Source organism: Watersipora subatra, chromosome 1 (genome assembly GCF_963576615.1).
Source record: "Watersipora subatra chromosome 1, tzWatSuba1.1, whole genome shotgun sequence".
NCBI classification, from domain to species: domain Eukaryota; kingdom Metazoa; phylum Bryozoa; class Gymnolaemata; order Cheilostomatida; family Watersiporidae; genus Watersipora; species Watersipora subatra.
In genome coordinates, this window is record NC_088708.1 from 198,483 (window position 1) to 217,184 (window position 18,702).

An 18,702-nucleotide genomic window follows, 5' to 3' on the forward strand; every position below is an offset into this window, starting at 1 on the left:
TGCAGACGGGTGGAGGTATGACGCAAAACACACAACAGAAACTGCATTGTTAGGAAAAAGTGATGACTATGATGTTCTCATGAGACCTGAAGAGAGCCCGCAATGGATAGAGCCTCTCGACACAGGCTATTCCGATAGCATGTCAAGGTGAGCATGCAACAAGACTTGTGTCACTGAACAGTAAAATAGTTTGGTACCAGTCTGCATCAAACTGGTGATGATTTGTAGCCGCAGGACAGATGAAGAGTTTGAGGGATCTACCCCATATGCACTACAATGGACAGAGCAGAGAGCAAAGGATCATCTGCCAAACAAAAGAGAATACAGCGAATCAGGAGCTATGGGCATCAGCAAGCAGCTGCTGACAGCAATTAATAAGCAAACAAAACTGATGCAGAGCGCCTTTGAAAAACTATCAGCTTTTGCTGAACAATATTCTATGACAACAACCGAAGATTGGTATTATGTTAAGCCGTACAATGCACAAAAGACACACAATAAGCTAGATAAGAAGGAATTTTACAATTACTATGGAGACGATTAATTGTATTACATCAAAGAAAAAGAGCACAGACATAACTGTCTAAATATCTTCATGGAATATTGTTTAAGTTCAAGTCAAACACCCTTTGCAATGTATCAACAGATTTCTGGCAGAATGAAGCTTTGAGAAAACTGCATCATCAGCTGCAAATGGGCCGTATGAAAAGCACCAAGAATATTACATAAACTGAATGCAGTGAATAGCAGTTTACAATTACATGATGATTAGCAAAAAAGGCTAAAATAGATACACAGAAAATGACTACAATTCATCCTTGGCCTTATATGGACCATGGAGGTACTCCTCAGGCACTGAATCAGACTGCGATTGCTTCTTATAGAACCCTCGATCGGTCAGCAGATTATTGCACTCTTGCCGACTCAGTCCACTTAATAAAATGCGCTACAAATACATAATATTATTTCACTAAAATCACAATTCAGTTTCACAAGATAAAAAACTTAAAGTATGACATACAAACAATAAAAACAAACTTCAGCTAACTATGATAACGTGCAACGTAAAATTGTGTAAGTATTCCATTCAACACACGAAATTACTTTTACTTTGTGGAATTGGAATCTGAATTGGTATCTAATTGGAATCTGAATGTGTCGGCATTCAGATTCCAATTAGATACATCTCACAATTGCAAAAAGTTGTATTAGTTTGCGCTTTGATTGGGCAAAGATGGTACGCAAGAACTTTCTCAAAAAGTCTTCATTGACGTCATTTTTGAACTTTAATACATGCCTTTATGGCAACCGCAAATACCAGCCCTTAATTTCGCAATATCTCATATCTTTTCAACTATGATGAACACGACAGTAAGCTTATACTTTCGATAAAAAGTGGGCTTTGTTTTACAACAACTTTCAACAGTAGAAGTTTAAAGATTGCTGAGCAAGGAACAAGGGTCAAGCAGAAGTGCAATGAGAATTTTATATTAAGCATGCAGTGAAGCATAAAATATAGGTTGATACTGCAATCATTTACCAGGTGGCATTAATTACATACGTTTGTGATTGTCTAGTCAACAGTCAAGATAGCCAGCAGATGTATGTATGCAAGGGGCAACAACTCTAGTAAAGGTCTAATCATTTTCCAGTAATGCTAGCATTAAGCCTAATGGAACATGATGAATCACCTCAATCTCGCCTCCTTCCAGGTTGTACAATATAAGGTGAGGAGGGGCTCCTGCTTTATTCTTCTTCTCAACATTATGACTGACGGATGGACATTAAGGCTTTCACACATCAAATGTAAATGTAACAATGTTTTTAAAAAGTCAACCATAAGTATATTAGAAAAGCGTAGGGGTATTTTTCAGAATAATTTACAGTAAAATAGGTGTAGGCGGTGTAAAAAAAGTGGTGTAGGCTGTTTTTCTGCAAGCAAAATATGTTCATTTGACAAAAGGTTTACAAGAGTTGATAGAGTGTGCTACTGATCATCGTTTTCAGATTTTTGGACGTAACGTAAATGAAAAAGTGCAAAATTTTTTTGCAACGTTTAACGGCATAGCATGAGTTGCAACTATCGCGAAAACATCATGAACTTAATAATTAAATTTTTTACCAAAAACTTGGTTTGATAAGAGCGCACCTAAAATTTTATCAGCATCGAAAGTTAAACATTTGACATAAATAAACAAGGTAACACTGTGAACTTGGATAAGACAATATGGCATGGCACGTAGTGTAGTGGTACACTAAAAGATTAAATGTTAATTCTGTCAACAAATTAGTTTAGCATGAAAAAAGGTTTTTGCAAATCCCTCGACTACCACAACGTCTCCAACAAGATGTTTACAGCACTTCAGAAACTGATCACTGACTAAAGTTTCATAAACATATATTGATATTGTGGATGCTCGGTTGAAAATGTCTGTGAGATGAGGCAATCATAAACATCATTGGTGTGATCCTTTGTTTTATAGAGAATATGTTCATCATTAAAAAGCGCTAATGATTTAAAGAAAGGATACAATAGAGGGAGGTCATTGTTAATGAACTCTCGAACCTCAGGATATTTATTCAGCTGTCATCCAGAGCAACTCTAAAACATACACAAGTTGACATTATGCAATATTCTGTGTTTAGCTCTTCAATACACAAACCCTTTATTGGTGACCGTGAGCATCTCGAACAGCATGTGTTCCATGAATCCCAGATTAAAATGAACATGAACAACAAATATCAACATTGCCTATAATAAAAGTTCAAATTACTACAGCCAATGTCATCTTACTTCGGCATTCCTTATAACATTAGGCACATAGCATTTATGCAATACTTTATTTTCATATGCCGATCATTCAAGTTTGGCATATATGCAGTTTATGCGCTATATAAATTATTTACTTTTATGGATTGCTAAACAAAATGTATCGCGTATTCCAGCACAAATATATATGACACAAAAAGAAAAAACATGGCTGCTATTATTTCTTGACCATGTAGGCAAACACATGTAGCCACTTTTTACTGGTTTCCACTGTTTCCTCAGCGTTACAGACATTTGCATATTTTCAAGAATCCATTAGATGCAAAATAATGTCTCGTGTTAAATGTACTGTTTTCAGCATACCAAGTACAAATATAGTACAACTTTTTCAGATTAAAATTTAATAAAACTAATTTCAGTATGAGCTGTTTATGAAGTGGGCCTACAAGTCATAGCATGCCAAACCAACTGCTCGAGAACAAACAACCAAATGACTGATGCCTTAAACATTTCACTATTAGCATTCTATTACACAAATTGTCCAATTACCAATTGCTTAATGAAACACCATCTTTAGCCTTACTTTTCTTAGACAGATCAAGTTCGGAAATGGAACATCAACAGTATATTTCTTTGATAAGTGTTTGTAATTATAAATCATTTAGATGTTTTAGGGTATGGCTACAATGTCCAAATCAGACCACTGTTCTCAAGTCAATTTAATTAATCCCATTCGCCCCCAAATGGGGCATTAGAGCGATATCGCTACTTAAAACATGAGAAGAAAACTTTTAGTTTATATTAAAAATATTGAGCTTTTGAATTTAACAACAGGTTAGGGGTAAAAAGTGTTGGGAAGGAATTAAATGAGAGTAGGGGAAAATGCGAGTTAATTGTTAAGGGTCCTCACAAAAAAGGAATGTTTTTGTATGTTTGTGTTAATGGTACCTTTGGTACTTTTGTGTCGTGTATAGTATAGGTGGGCATTAAAGTAAAAATCTACAGGGATTGCCATTTCTTCTGTAATGATTTTGTGTTTTAGGTTTTGGGGCCCATGACCAATCAGACATGAGGTCAGAAATCATGTCATTTTTGTTAAAGGTTAACTTGCAACAAAATTCACATTACAGTTATTTGGTATCAAGATTCACCATGTCTTACTCTGCTGTGTTGTAGGTACAAAATATGTGGAAATGTGATTACAAGCTCTTAAAAGCTCAAAAACGAACAGTTAATCGCCCCATCACAAAACCGCCGTAGATTGGAATCAATTTATTTCTCTCACATACTCAAGCAATATGGTTATTGCTTTGACACGTGATGTTCTCACGAGAACTGAAAGGCCAATATAAGGCTCAATATAAAACTTCTCGTGGCACTAGTTTATGGCAAACACTTCGGGTTTTACCGAAAAGCCCATATCAAATATAGATGCTCGCTACTTTACAGTTTTGTTTCGGCTTGGTCTAATCGTCTAGTCGTAATCTGATCATGTGACCCATACTTCCTGCCAAACAGTGCGAATAATTTTTGCAGCATTTTTCGACTATTACAGGTGACCAACAGGCTCGTCATGTTTATCAGAGGATGATATGCACTCCTTCGAGCTAAGGTTAAAAAATTAAATAAATTTTTACAGTGGGTTTTGAAATATCAGTGCTCAAAATGACAGCATTACAATATATTTCAATGAATGAGGTTGCATGAACGTGTAAACATAAGCCATCTTGTTCATCTACGTCCCATTTGAGCCGTTATGGAAAGGGATTCTAATCTACGGCAGTTTCGTGATGGCGGCGATTAACTGTTCGTTTTTGAGCTTTTAAGGGCTTGTAATCACATTTCCACATATTTTGCACCTACAACGCAGCAGAGTAAGACATGGTGAATCTTTTGATACCTAATAAGTGTAATGTGAATTTTGTTGCAAGTCAACCTTCAAGGTTAAACACCCACCTAAACGCTTTCCTATTCACTGATTTGAGAAAGTTAATGTGCTTGGATAAAAATGGGGACTAGACAGTTGAGGCATACTCAAGGACTGGGCAGCAGATGGTTCTAAAAGAAAGGGTTTTTGTTTTGGGTGAGCAACTTCTTAGGGACCTTATCAGCATGTATAGGGTAGATAAAGACTTGGTTATGGTCTTTCCTATGTGGAGGTTAGAGTTGAGTTTGTTGTCAATAATAACTTTTAGGTATTTAAAGTGAGTGACAATTGTTAGCTGTTGGCCTTTCATTAGGTATTTGTGAAAAAAGGGGCTTTCCTGGGACCTTGAAAAAGAATTTGTCGCGCACTTGGTGATGTTAAACTCCATTTGCCATTCATCAGCCCAGTCTATGACAGAATCAAGGTCTGATTGGAGGTTTGCTGTCATTAGTTGACTCAATCTGTGAATATAAGAGAGCATCGTCAGCAAATAGTCTGAGTTTAGAGGCCTTTATGACTGTTGGCATATAATTTATAAAAATTAGGAAGAGGGAGACTAAAACAGATCACTGGGGCACACCAGATGAGACCGGACATGGTTTGGAGTATGTTTCATTGATAAAAATGATTTGTGTACGATCTTTTAGCCAGTTCTCGACCCAGGTAATAATTGAGCTATCCAGTTTGGTTTGCCTGAGTTTGAGTATAAGTTTGTTACGGGACACTTTGTCAAAGGCCTTAGAAAAATCAAGAATACCGTAAAACCTCTAATTGAACGCCATGGCATTTTATTTTTCAACCTTTCTTTTATAGTGGCAGTCAATTGGAGGCGGTGTTCAAATAGAGGCTGGCGGTCTATTTTTCAACTAGTTCATCAGAATTTTTGGAATAAATTTAGCCCTATGACGGGCAAAGCGAATGTCGCCCATATTTTGCTCACTTTTTCGGTAAACCGATATTAAACATCTTAAATGCAATAAATCTGCTAACTTACCTTTAACTTGTCAAAGATCTCTTAATAAATGTGCATCAAAAACCGAGAAATATTTCTACCAGATGATATCTATCGCTTGCAATTTACCTGCGATGATATTATAGCCTGTGTCCTTCTTTGCAATTTGTTGGCATTTTCAGAATTTATTTCATTTTAAATTTGATGACATTTTTATTTTCTTTATATGTTTAATATTGTTGAATAAAAGCTCATTGTACTCACTGATATGTTTGCTACAGTTTGCAGCCAAAACTAGATTTTTATATGTATTAGAAGTGGAGTTATGAGCATCGATCCATTGTAAGCTGTGTTAAAATAGCCGCAAGGATGCCATTAAATAAAATGCTATATATTTGCATATTTATAATGTATACAACAAAAATCTATCAGATACAAATATATATTCATCAACAAGTGACATAAACGAACCATACTTATATAACATGCAGAAACAAAAATTAACGTTTTTGAAACAGAAATATTTCCATCATTTGCTCGGATAGCTGCGTTCTGATTTTTGCTTTCAATGGAACAAACATCTTCTAGTTGTCCAATACCTTCCACAATATCTTCTGGCCTCAACTCTTCTTCTGCACTGCTAAACTAGTCGATATTAACGCCCAAACAATTTTTTGAGAAGCAAACTTTCACGCGCTGCATTTAGCATTAATGCAACGCGTAGAACTTTTACTCCCAATAAACGTAACCTTTGGTCCAAAACTTGCGAACCGGTTTTTATATGCATGTCCTTTGAAGTATCAGGACCGTGTTAAACAAAAAACTACTATTAGCCTGAGACAGTAGTTATTTCTATGGCATTGCTTTCAAAGTTTCATCTACGATCGTAAATTTAAACCGTTTTTTGTACTTTTTATAATGTTAGTTCTCTTATTAGCCCTTATTAGCCTCATTTATTAGCCTGAGATAGTAATTATTACTATAGCGTTGCGGTGAGAGTTCATCTACCATTGTAAATTTAAGCCGGTTTTTTTTAGTAGGCTACTTTGAAGTGGAAAGACCGCGTTAAACAGAGAGCTACTACTAGCCTGAGACCGTTATTGATTATTTTTATGGTGTTGCTTTCAGAGTTTTAACGAAAAAATCGAAAAGCTTTGGAATTGGACAATGAAAGAATTAACTGATATTGATATAAACGATTTATTATTAATAAGACTTTGTGGACAGTTTTCTACTGCTCAGTTGATATTATAGGCTCATAAAAATCAAATAATGTCCAAGTGGCGGTCAAATGGAGGTGGCGTTCAACTGGAGAGTGGCGGTCTATTTTTCAACCCTTCAGTCTGGGTGGCGTTCAAATAGAGGCGACGTTCAATTAAAGGTTTTATGGTAACTGCATCTGTTTGGATACCAACATCAAAGGAGTCAATAAGGTCATGTGTTGTAAGGATCGGCTGGCTTTCACAGCTTCTCTTGGAGCAAAGACCATGTCGGCAATCGTAGAAAAAATCGATGGAGTCCAAAAAGATATGAATGGAATGTGCTACTATGTTTTCTGTGGTTTTTGATAAAACACATGTCAAAGAGATTGGCCGGTAGTTCGATGAGATGGCAGGAGTCTGCTACCTTTATTTTTAAAAATTGGTATGACAGTAGCAGTTTTCCAATCCTTCGGGACAGTGTGAGTGGAGAAAGAGTGTTGCATTAGCTTGATAAAAATCTGTGCGGTATAGGTAACTAGGAGCTTCAGTAATGAGGTGCTCAGTTCATCTGGGCCAGCGGCCTTGGAGGGGTTGTGTTTTTAATGTTTTAAGGCACCATCATTGGAAACTGTTAATGCTTGGGGTTTTTGTTTTGTAAAGATTGCTGGTTTGTTTCCATTTGTTAGAAAAATGGGGTTAGTGCCATCATCAACCGTAAAAATTGAGGAAAGTCTCAGCAAAGGTGTTGGCTATGTTTTCAGATGGTTTTCCAGTTTGGTCATGCAAGGTCTTGACAGTGTTGCTGGAGCCTCTTTTTGCTGATATTTTACTTAAAGAGAGGTTTATTATTACCTTCTGTCAATTCATGACAGACGTGAATATTTAGGAAGTTGTTATAGTCCTGTGTTATAAGTTTTTTACACTTTTTTATCTGTAGCTGAAGCATCTCTTTATTTTCGGCAATTGGGTACTTTTTAAATGTTTTGAACAGTCTATTTCTTTTGTGAATCTCTTGTATGCTAGTGTGTTTAATCCAAAATTTTTGTTTCTTGCTTTGAGGGGGTAGTGAGGGATTGAGGCCTTGGCCACCGTTACAATTCCAGTTTTAAATGATTCCCAAACTTAATCTATGTTAGAATTGACAGATATAAGTGTTGGAGTTATGTGCTTTTTATATTAGACAACTCCAACTTTTGCCTTCTGTTATAGGAGATTCCACTTTAAGCACGATTGGGGGCGAGCTTTTTTTATGTAGCTCTTCATTTTTAAGAAAATGAACTACGGAGCTGTTTTCAATGTAATCTTACTCTTTTCTGAGTCTAATCACTGAATCAGCACTGAGAGAATACAACAAATTGGTGACAAGGATGGGATCTTGTTGGTTGGAATGGTTTTAGCCCGCGTATGGTGGTTTTTCGCTCCTTCTACGACGTTTAAGGGAGAGGGGGACACGACATAGTGGCTGTAACCACGACTGAGCAAGTTTAATTACCGTTTGCTTCAAGTGGTATTTATGTATGGGCGACTTGAGTTGGCATCTAGCACCTAGACCTTGAGACATTACTTGTGATTTTGGAAATAATCAGGTATTCAATATGGATAACTTGTCTGATGTCAGGGTTCCAGCTCAATTTGACCCGGATGGGGACGCTGCAAGTTTCCACCAAATGGAAGTCATGGTTAGCAAGAATTTCAGCTTTTTGCTGACTGTAGAGGTCTTTTTGATGAGGTACCTTCCCCAGATACTGCTGCCTGTAGGGGAGAGCGGGGTAGGTTGGACCCCTGGGGCAGGTTGGACTTTGTAAATTTTGAGCAATATGTGCATTTTCAGAGTTATCTTTCCACATTATATGTAGGTCAAGGTCAATTCATCACTTCCTGTCAATGACTGAACAAGACATGTGCAATTGTAAGTAAATAAGTTTCAAATCTATATTTTCTGCCTAAAAAGTAACTATAAGAAATAAAAACTTTTAGCAATTTATTCTAGATTGAATTGCTAAAAGTTCAAAAGTCCAACCTACCCCGCATGCGGGGCAGGTTGGACTTTTGAACTTGTTGTGCAAGAGCAAGAATAACTCTTTCAAAAAAATTCCCAGAAATTTAACAAAGGACCACAGTGGTGTCAACAAGTGAATGTAGTGTCACACAAAATTCCATGAAAATGTGATAAAAAACACAGCAGCAATAGCAAGAAACCTAAAAAGGGGTCCAACCTACCCCGCTCTCCCCTAAGGCTTTGAGGAGAAAACATAGAGCTTTGTTACTGTATTGTGCTGGCCCAAAAGTGCGGGAAATTTTTGAAACTTTATACCCAACGGGGAGGATGATTTCCGTGCTACTGCAGAGGCCCTAAATAAAAATTTTGCGGTAAAGCCCAACTCTACCTATCTAAAACACATGTTTCGCAAATTAACCCAGACCAGTGAAGAGACTGTAGGTCAATACGCTGCTCGTCAGAGAAAAGCTACTGATGGGCGTGAATTTGCAAATGTTGAGACGGAATTAGTTGACCAAGTAGTAACTGGCTGTTACTCAAATGACTTGAGGGACAAATTGTTAGACAAAGGCTCTAAGCTAGAACTCAAAAAGTTACTTGAAATGGTGGCAAATTTTGAAGCAGTCTCTTTGCAGTCTAGGGAAATGAGAACTTCTCACAGTAGTAATGTGCAGAGAACATCTCAGGTCAATAAAGTAAAGTGTTTCTCATCGCAAGCCAGTGTCTCAGTAGGGTCCTCAGCACAAACCTAGCCTTAGTGGGGTCCAGTGTTACCAGTGTGAAAAGAAAGGGCATGTCAGTAGTAGCAAGGAATGTCCTGCCATGGGCAAGGTTTGCCACAAATGTGGGGTAGACACCACTTTGAGACCAAATGTAAATCTAGCTCTAGAAAGCCTAGCATGCCAAAACGTGCACCTTACAAGCCTAAACATGGAAAGGCAAATTTAGTTACTTCATCTGACACATTGGGGGAAGATGAGTCTCAGTATGCTTTTACCTGCACAAACTCTAAAGAGGGGTCCCATAGGATTAAGGCGAAAATTGGTGGGGTGGATGTCCACTTCATTGTTGACGCTGGGAGTGATTGTAACTTGATTAGTCAAAGGTTGTGGGACAGCATAAAATCTCAGCATGTCAGGTGCAAGTTGAAAAGGGTGACAAAAACTCTATCCGTATGCAAGTGAGAATCCCTTGGAAGTGGTAGGGGTCTTTGAAGCCCAAACCCCAGTATCTGATCGGAAAACAGTAGATGAGTTTGCAGTCATTAGGGATAATGCAGAGCCACTGTTAGGTTACAAAACCACTGAAAACCTAGGCATATTGAAAATAGCTGTCAACGTAAATTCCTGTGTAGAGTCGTCAAGCTACGATAGCATGCTTCAGAAATACCCAAATTTGTTCGCAGGGGTTGGCCTCTTGAGGGGTAAAGAAGTCAAACTGCATATTGATCCTAGTGTCCATCCAGTATGTCAGCGTTATAGGTGAATCTCATTTGGTCTGAGAGAAAAAGTTGAGCACCAGCTTAAAGAGCTTAATGATTTGGACATAATTGAGAAAGTTAACGAGGCTAGTGAGTGGGTGTCTCCAGTAGTTATTGAACCAAAAGGTGATAACGACATTAGGCTGTGTTTGGATATGAGGCAGGCCAATGCTGCAATAATCGGAGAGCGCCAGCCATTACCCACTGTGGATGAGATATTGCTTGACCTTTTCAGGTCGAACATATTCAGCAAGGTGGATCTGAAGTGGGGTTTCCACCAGCTGATGCTAGACCCTTCCTCACGACCAATAACAACCTTTGCAACCCACTATGGTTTATTCAGGTACAAAAGGCTTCTGTTAGGGGTCAATGCTGCTGCGGAAATTTATCAACATGAAATATTCCAAGTGATTCAGGGCTCACAAAGTGTTGCCAACATGTTTGACAACCTCGTAATTCATGGTCCAACTAAAGAAGAACATGACCGCAGACTGGACATAGTCCTAGAACGCTTGGAAGTCTACGGACTCACTCTTAACAAAACGAAATGTACCTTTGGCGTCAAAGAAATAGAGTTTTTGGGTCAAACTTTTAGAGGTTGGACTCGAACCCGGAAAGGGAAAAACCAAAGCAGTGCTGGAATTCCCAATCCCACAGGATGCTTCACAGGTGAGGAGTTTCCTGGGCCTGGTAAATTACCTCGCTAGATTTATTCTAAATTTGTCAGAAATCAGTCAACCTTTGAGGAAATGAACTTGTAAAAATGGCAAAGTTGGCTTCGGATATTGGGAGGCTCAAGCTTTTGCTCAGCTAAAGAAGTCTCTGTCTGCCCCAGAAGCATTAGGTTTTTTTGAGGTTAATACCCGACTAAGGTCATTGTTGACACCAGTCCAATAGGCTTAGGCGCTGTACTAGTTCAAATCCAGGAGAATGTACCCAGGGTGATCTGTTATGCAAACCGTAGCCTGACGGCAGTTGAGAGACATTACAGTCAGACGGAAAAGGAAGGTCTTGCACTTGTGTGGGCATGCGAGAGGTTTCAGGCTTACCTCATTGGAAAACCATTCGAGTTAATCACTGACCACAAACCTTCGTTGGCTATATACTCTCGAAAGTCCAAAACCTAGTGCTCGAGTAGAGAGGTGGGTGTTGCGCCTCCAGTCCTTTGACATCAAAGTCGTGCATGTGCAGGAGAAGAACAATATTGCAGACCCTTGGAGTAGGTTAATTGATGTAAAGTCTGACGATACAAGACAACCACCTGAATGTAGGGATAGGGCGCATGTCAGGTTTGTAGCTCAACATGCAACATCGAGTGCAGTAACCACTCGTGAGCTAGAGAGGGAGTCCGACGTAGACCCAGAATTATCTAGTGAAATAAAATGTTTAGAGTATTTCAACTGGTCTAACTTTAGTGGTCTCAGCATTTACCGATGTACAGAAAATGAGCTGTGTGTAGTAGGTAAACTATTGCTGAGGAGTAACAGAATTGTTGTGCCTGAAAAACTTAGGTCAAAAATGATTAGTTTAGCACATGAAGGTCATCTGGGGACTGTGGGCACAAAACCAAACCTAAAGTCCAAACTGTTTTGGCGGGGGATGGATAAACAGGTGGAAAGATTCTGTAAAAGTTGTCATGGTTGTCAAATAACAAGTAAGGGTCTCCGTCTGAACCCATCCGAGCTACTAAAGTACCCTCAGGCCCATGGTGTGACCTTGCCATTGACTTCCTTGGCCCGCTACCGTCAGGGGAATCCATTATGGTGGTTGTAGACTACTAAAGTGGGTGGTATAAAGTTGCATTTATGAAATCCGCTACCGCAGAGAAAACTATTTTAGAAATGGAAAAATCTTCTTCCAGCATGGTTTACCTAAAAGTGTAAGAACATATAATGGCCCGCAATTCATTACAAAAGAATTCGAAAATTACTGTGAACATTTGGGCATTGAACACTTTCGAGTAATTCCAAAATGGTCTCAAGCAAACGGGGAAGTAGAGAGGCAGAACGCCAGTGTGATGAAAAAAGTCAAAATTTCTTATGCTGAAAACCTTGATGTAAAATCGGAGGTGTATAAATACATCTGTCTATCGAGCAATTACCAATCCAACTACGGGTAAGTCTCCGGCTGAAATGCTTTACGGCCGGCATATTAGGTGTAAGATCCCAATTTTAGCTGATAGTGTATACGATGTTGAGTTGCATGACAAAGACTGTTTACAAAAGGAATTTAAGACACACTGATAAGCATAGGAATGCCACAGTTTCTGACATTCATGTAAGGGATGAAGTAATCCCACGAGCAAACGAGCGGAGCGAAGTGTGCGAGTTTTTATGATAAATGCATGTGCACACAACTTACGAAAATTATTCATCAACAATGAGACGAACCCTTGGCTAGAAATTTCATCAACAAATTTGAGCATCGGAATGTAAAGTCATCAAAGTATAATAACGAGACAAAACACATTTAAACCTATTTGAATATGTTACCAAGTCTTTGTAAACCGTCGGTATTATCTTTAAACTTACCCATCTGATCGGATTATACACAAATAGACAGATTAATTTGAACGAAAATTGCCACAAAAAGCTTGAAAAGCTCGGTTTAAAAAAAGTTTAGACCGAAAATTGAAACGCCAATAAAGCCGTGCGACAGAGAGTAGAACTATTTAGCAGTGCGCATTTCACGAGCAAACCGTGCTCATTTCATCAGTCTATGGCATTTTTCACTTCTAATCGAGTTTATTCGAAGGTTTCTGTAATAAACGTAGACCGTTTGAGGCGTAGACCGATTTACAGGTACGAAATTGTGGTACACAGTTTATCAGCCTGTGTTTTTTGTCCAATCACCGAAGGTTTCATTATTTGAGACGTTAGCCAAAATTCTTTACAACTTATGTACAAGCTAGGGCCGAACTACAACGCCCCTTCATGACGAAAACATTTTTTATTTTGCTACAGTTTTATACGCGTGAATGCTCCTACTGCTTTCTGTTAAAGATCGCTTATCAAAACCATTCTACATTCAACGCAACAAACTTTCAAACTGTGTATAGCTTGCCATTTTACTTCTAATTTTGCATTTCAGAGTTATAATAAACATATTTCTTTATTGTTGTTGAATTACATACATTACAGTAAATTAGGCCTACAGCATTATAACACTTTTGTAACAGCTTTTATTTTGCTGCAGTTTGCAGAAATCTTCGAGACGCGTGAACGCTCATAGGTTTTCTATTATTGCTGTATTACTATATTAACAATATTGGTTATTTTAATAATATCAGTGCATTCTACTTATAATATTGGCCAACATTGCATTTCTCCTATTGCAAGGGAGAGACATAAACGTGTAATATTTTCCTTTCATTGTTGTTGTTTGTCATGACCAAACACTTTTTAAATAAATTTTCTAAAAACCTATATAAATACCACAACTTTTCGATATTGCTACCTATGACGTTTTGAATTGTAAACAAAATTGTGTATTGGTTTTCTATTATTACTATATTAATAAAATTGATTATTCTAAGAATATCAGTGCATTTTACTTCTAATATTGGCCAATATTGCATTTCTCCTATTGCAGGGGGAAAATATAAACATCTTTTCCATTCATTATTGCTTATTGTTGTATATAATAACACCCACACCCAGTACATTACAGCTACCATTGCAGTTATCCTATTGCACTGCAGAGCCATTTGATTGCTAATATTGCATTTCTTAACCATCAGTACCCTTTATTTTTTGCCAATATCTCTGACCATCTCTTTGGTCGTGGGCTGTATGACAGTGGAATTTCTAGTCACTAGGAATGTACGTTTTGGGAAAGTCCAGACCCAGTTAGAGTAGTAGATTGGCATGGCCCACTGGTAACACTTGAAACCACTCAGGGTAAAACTTTTGATCACAATGTGAGTGATGTAAAAAGATACAACCGCTCTCCAAATGTTGTAGGGGCTGATGGTCAGGATCAGTCGGAGTGCCAGCTAGCGGAGAGACTGGCTACCCCGGCCGATGAGCACATACCTACTGTACCAATGGAGCCTGCAGATGAATCACCTAAATTTCTGAGACGACCTGAGCATACACGGCAGAGACCAAAATACCTGGATGACAATGTAACAAAACCATAACGGTGTGTGGGTGCAACTACCACAGGAGACGTTTGTTGTTAAACTGATCATGATATTCCAATGTAGATACTCGAACACTAGATACTCAAACACTCCATTGAACAGTTTACTGAAAACTCTTGCTTCCATTTTATTGTTTTTCATGTTTTAGTTATACTACATGCTTTACAGCTAGTGCAAAGATTAGTTTTATCATTTTAGCTGATTCATTCATCTGGAGTTTTCCTGTATAAAACATGGAAGGGATGTTGGAGTTATGTGCTTTTTATATTAGTTAGAAAACTCCAACTTTTGTCATCTGTTATAGGAGATCCCGCTTTATGCGAGATTGGGGGACGAGCTTTCTTTTATGTAGCGCTTCATTTTTAAGCAAATAAACTCCGGAGCTGTTCTCAATGACATCTTACTCTTTTCTGAATCTAATCACTGAATCGGCACTGATAGAATACAACAATAAGGTTAGTAATTTGTCTGTCAAGTGCTTGGGATTGGATGGTAAGTTCGACATGATCAGTTTGATTGTATTTCCATTTAAAAAGGAATGTTGGTTTAAAAGGGTTTGTCTGTTTAGTGTAGTCAGGTATGTTCACCTCAAAATGCACACAAAAATAATTAGATGTGCTTGGCTCTCCGTTAACATTTTTGATTTCCATCGAAGATAAGACAAGGTCGAGTGTGTTTCCTTTGATGTGTGTTGGAAAATCAACAGGTTGCGAGATTCCATGTGTTTTAATGAGGTAAAGAAAATCTGAATGCATTGTCTTGGCTAGATTTCAGTGTTTGTCCAGGCCACTGAATTTCAGGTAAATTGAAGTCACCTTTAACAACCAAAAAGGGGTTAGTCTGAGATTCGACCCATCCGAGTAAGCCATCCATGTTTTTGATACTAGGTTGGTGGTCAAAACAAGAAAAGTAGTTCAGACCTTGGATATTGATTTTCAGAATGAGAATTTCAGAGTCTATTATTTGGTCTACAGATAACATTTCTATGGGAGAACTGTCTTTGATGGCTATAAAGACACCACCACCTAAGCCTGGGTCTTTGGTTCGGTCTAGATGGTAGATTGTATAAAGGTTTTTCAGGTACCCATCTTTCACACTGGAATCAAGCTTGGTTTCTGTAAGAGCTATTATGTCAGGAGAGTGGGTGTAGATCAAAAGATTTAATTTGTGTGTTCTGTTTCTTAAGCCGTTGGTATTCATACATTTTATTGAGTTTAACATTGTATTAGCTCATCCCCTGAGACCTTATATATCTTGTTGTTTTTAATCTTGTATTTGGTCTCTGGGTTGGTGTCTGACAATTCTCTTCTCTTTTGGCATAGAGCATATGCTTCTGCTCGTTCTTCTTTGGTAATGTCATTGGTGGCAAAAATTTGGGGCTTTGGTTTGTTTGAGTTGAGACATCTTAGGAAATTACACTTATTTATTTCAGATTTAAATCCAATTCTAATAGGGCGAATTTTATTCTCATGTTGCTTGCCAACACGACTGATATGAACAATGTTTGTCTCAGGTATTCCTAGTTCTGTCATCAATTCAAAGAGTCTCTTCACAGGTCTTTCCCTCAACTTCATCTATGTTATGGGCAATAGCAAACGGCTTATAGCTCTCTTTTTTTGTTTTACTTTGTTCTAGAAATGTGTTGGTAATAGTTACAAGTTCTTTTTTAGTTACTTCGCTAGCTGCTGCTGCTGTAGCAGATACATTGCCCACAGCTTCGGCATAGGATCTAGAGTTTTTAATGTTTCGGAAACCATAGTTTTAATTGTCTCTACCTTAAAGTCTAGATTTGACAGCAGGTCTTTCATTGAGGGGGCTGTTGGATACCACTACTCTACCTCTGCTAAGCCTACAGTTTAGGTTGTCAAGGCCAAGACCGGTTTATGCCAGTCGTAAATGTCAAGGACGTTCTATAAGAATCTCGAAAGCTAACGAACCGGATGCAACTAAGGACTTCCTGGCACTTCTTATCTCGAACCTGTCGTGGTAAGTTCATAATACAACAGGGGTGTATACATATTCTTTAAGTTTAGAGAGACAATCAGGGCAGTAGTACATTATACCAGGTAAGGCCAGGAAGGTTTGGGTGATATTTTCCCAACCTGAGAGACAGGAGAAATGGGCATGGTAGGTGCACGTTACACAAAATACACCAAGTTTTTTGGTTGATTCGGTGCTGCAGATCATGCAGCTATTACCTTGGGCATTTGGGGTGCTTATGTCGGCCGTTGTTTCTAATCAACTGGTTGCGCCGTTGGGAATAGCCTCCTCGCCAACAAAAAGCTTGTGGCAAAATGATGAGGAGAGAAGAAAAAGAGAGAAGGTAAAAGATAAAGGAAAAAAGACAAAAGGTATTTTAACTGTGGTTGACTTGAGACGAAAATCAAGAAACATCTGTAAAGAAGGACAAAAACTAATGTAGTTTGGAAGCAAAAGAGACAGAAAGCCGAGACTATCTCCAAGACAACAAAAAACAGGAAATCAAACAATCTAACAGCGCGAAAATGGACGTTTCCCCTCCGGGTTTATGTCGTCCAAGTGGCTCCCTAAGGGTTCGGATTCGACGTGTAATCACCTGTGAATTATTCAGTGATTGTCTACAATAAATAATACAATGATAGGTATTGGTATGGTTATGTTTTGATGAGTATTTCGCTTGGATCTGAAGAGCAGTTTTAAAAAAGTAGCTAGTCTAACCAAAAACCTAATATCGAGAAAACCTTATGTTCTAATATACTGTTAGCAATTAGTTACACAATCGGTTCGCCACAGGAGGCAAAACTAGTTAGTACACTTTAGATAGCAAAGAATTCTAAATGATCACCTCAATAGCTGCTTTGTATGCGTCAGTTGAAGAGCTTTCAAATATTTCGTCCTCTTCAGAAAGTACTGAATAAACGAGCACTGCAATGCTCACGAATGCGACGAACCTCATAACACGTTATGGACGGCTCACAACCGTGTCAAATACAACCACAATGTGCTACCAAATTATACTAATGAAAATCTTAGCTTGAATTACGAGCGTTTAATAACGGATCCGCTGATGCTTGATGACGCGAACGAATATGATTAGTATTCTGATGTACAGAACAAAAGCTCATGATTGGTTGGCGCATATGTCATTACACGTCGTATACGTACGCACTCTTAGGCTGAGTTTTCGGTCGACAGTTTGCTGAATAGAGTTAAACTATCCCTACTGTAAACTACTAGGCCGTGGACCAAGGCAGTTTATCTTGCATTTCCGTTGGCACCTCTTTTCAGTGGCAATTTCTGCAGTGATTTAGACTAATTTTAGTATGGAGAATTCAAAACTGAAGAGTTGCCACAGCTGCCATTCCCACTTCTATGAAAAATTTGATAAAAATTATATTTTAGGATTTATCTCCCCTGTAAATGAAATTCCTTCCATAAAAGCATCAGATTTGCAACTTTTTATCATAATTATTTTGCAGTGATTTAGGATGTCAGTGGTAAAATCAAAATTCATCTTCTATCTATTTTCGAAGATTCCATATCCTAGGATTATTACACGCACATGTAAACTATATACATGTAAATGTGTATATGTAAGTGTGTATATAATTGTATTGTTTAATAGCTTTATTTTACAAAAAAATTTAAAACACTATAATTATGTTTTATAAACTGACACTGATGAATCATAGAAAATAATAATTGGTGATTTTTATTAGCATTATTGATAGTAGTATTATTAGTAGCTAATATCAACAGTCTTACAAAACGAGCTGGGATATTTCAAAATATCACATATCCCAACTATTTGTTCAATATGTTGAATTCTTAGTCATTGTCCTCACCATCGGCATTCTCTACTACTCTTACTTCAGTTTTGTTTTAGTGCACGCATGTGCTAAGTTCTGTGTAAGGCAGCTTTGCCATGATACTGGCACATCAGTTCCCTCGGCACCTGGATTTTTGGCACTCTCATAGAATATCAGGTGGGGCGATGATTTTGGTATTGCCACTTTACTGCATACTCATCGTTGTTCTTACCCAGTATCCACCCATGTAAAGATGGAAATGGTGCAGTAGCAAGTTGTGTTGTTGCCTCTTTCTATATACATGTAGGTAGCTGCTACATAATTGACACAATGCACTTGTTTTTTCAGCGATTGAAGAGAGGGAGGGACTGACTGGTCTAGACCTAGACACAAAAAGCCTGTCCCTTACTCAGTTTAAGTCTGTGCCATTTTCCCGTGTG

The 18,702-nt window shown here is 38.1% G+C and overlaps 2 protein-coding genes across 2 annotated transcripts in view; one reads left to right on the forward strand and one right to left on the reverse strand.

Moving 5' to 3' along the window:
* LOC137385556 (uncharacterized) overlaps positions 1–544 on the forward strand; it is an 18,623-nt gene extending 18,079 nt beyond the window's left edge. The window contains exons 11-12 of the mRNA XM_068072038.1: positions 6–147; positions 229–544. Coding sequence (XP_067928139.1) covers positions 6–147; positions 229–544 — 458 coding nt within the window. The remainder of the gene's footprint in view (positions 1–5; positions 148–228) is intronic.
* On the reverse strand, positions 530–17,537 carry LOC137408035 (selenoprotein M-like). Its single transcript, XM_068094427.1, has 4 exons — positions 17,299–17,537; positions 2,532–2,602; positions 1,692–1,770; positions 530–946 (listed from the first exon to the last, which is right to left on the reverse strand). Exons 1-4 carry the CDS (start codon positions 17,407–17,409, stop codon positions 806–808), a joined length of 402 nt encoding a protein of 133 aa, XP_067950528.1. The 5' UTR covers positions 17,410–17,537; the 3' UTR covers positions 530–805.
* Positions 17,538–18,702: the final 1,165 nt, after the last annotated feature.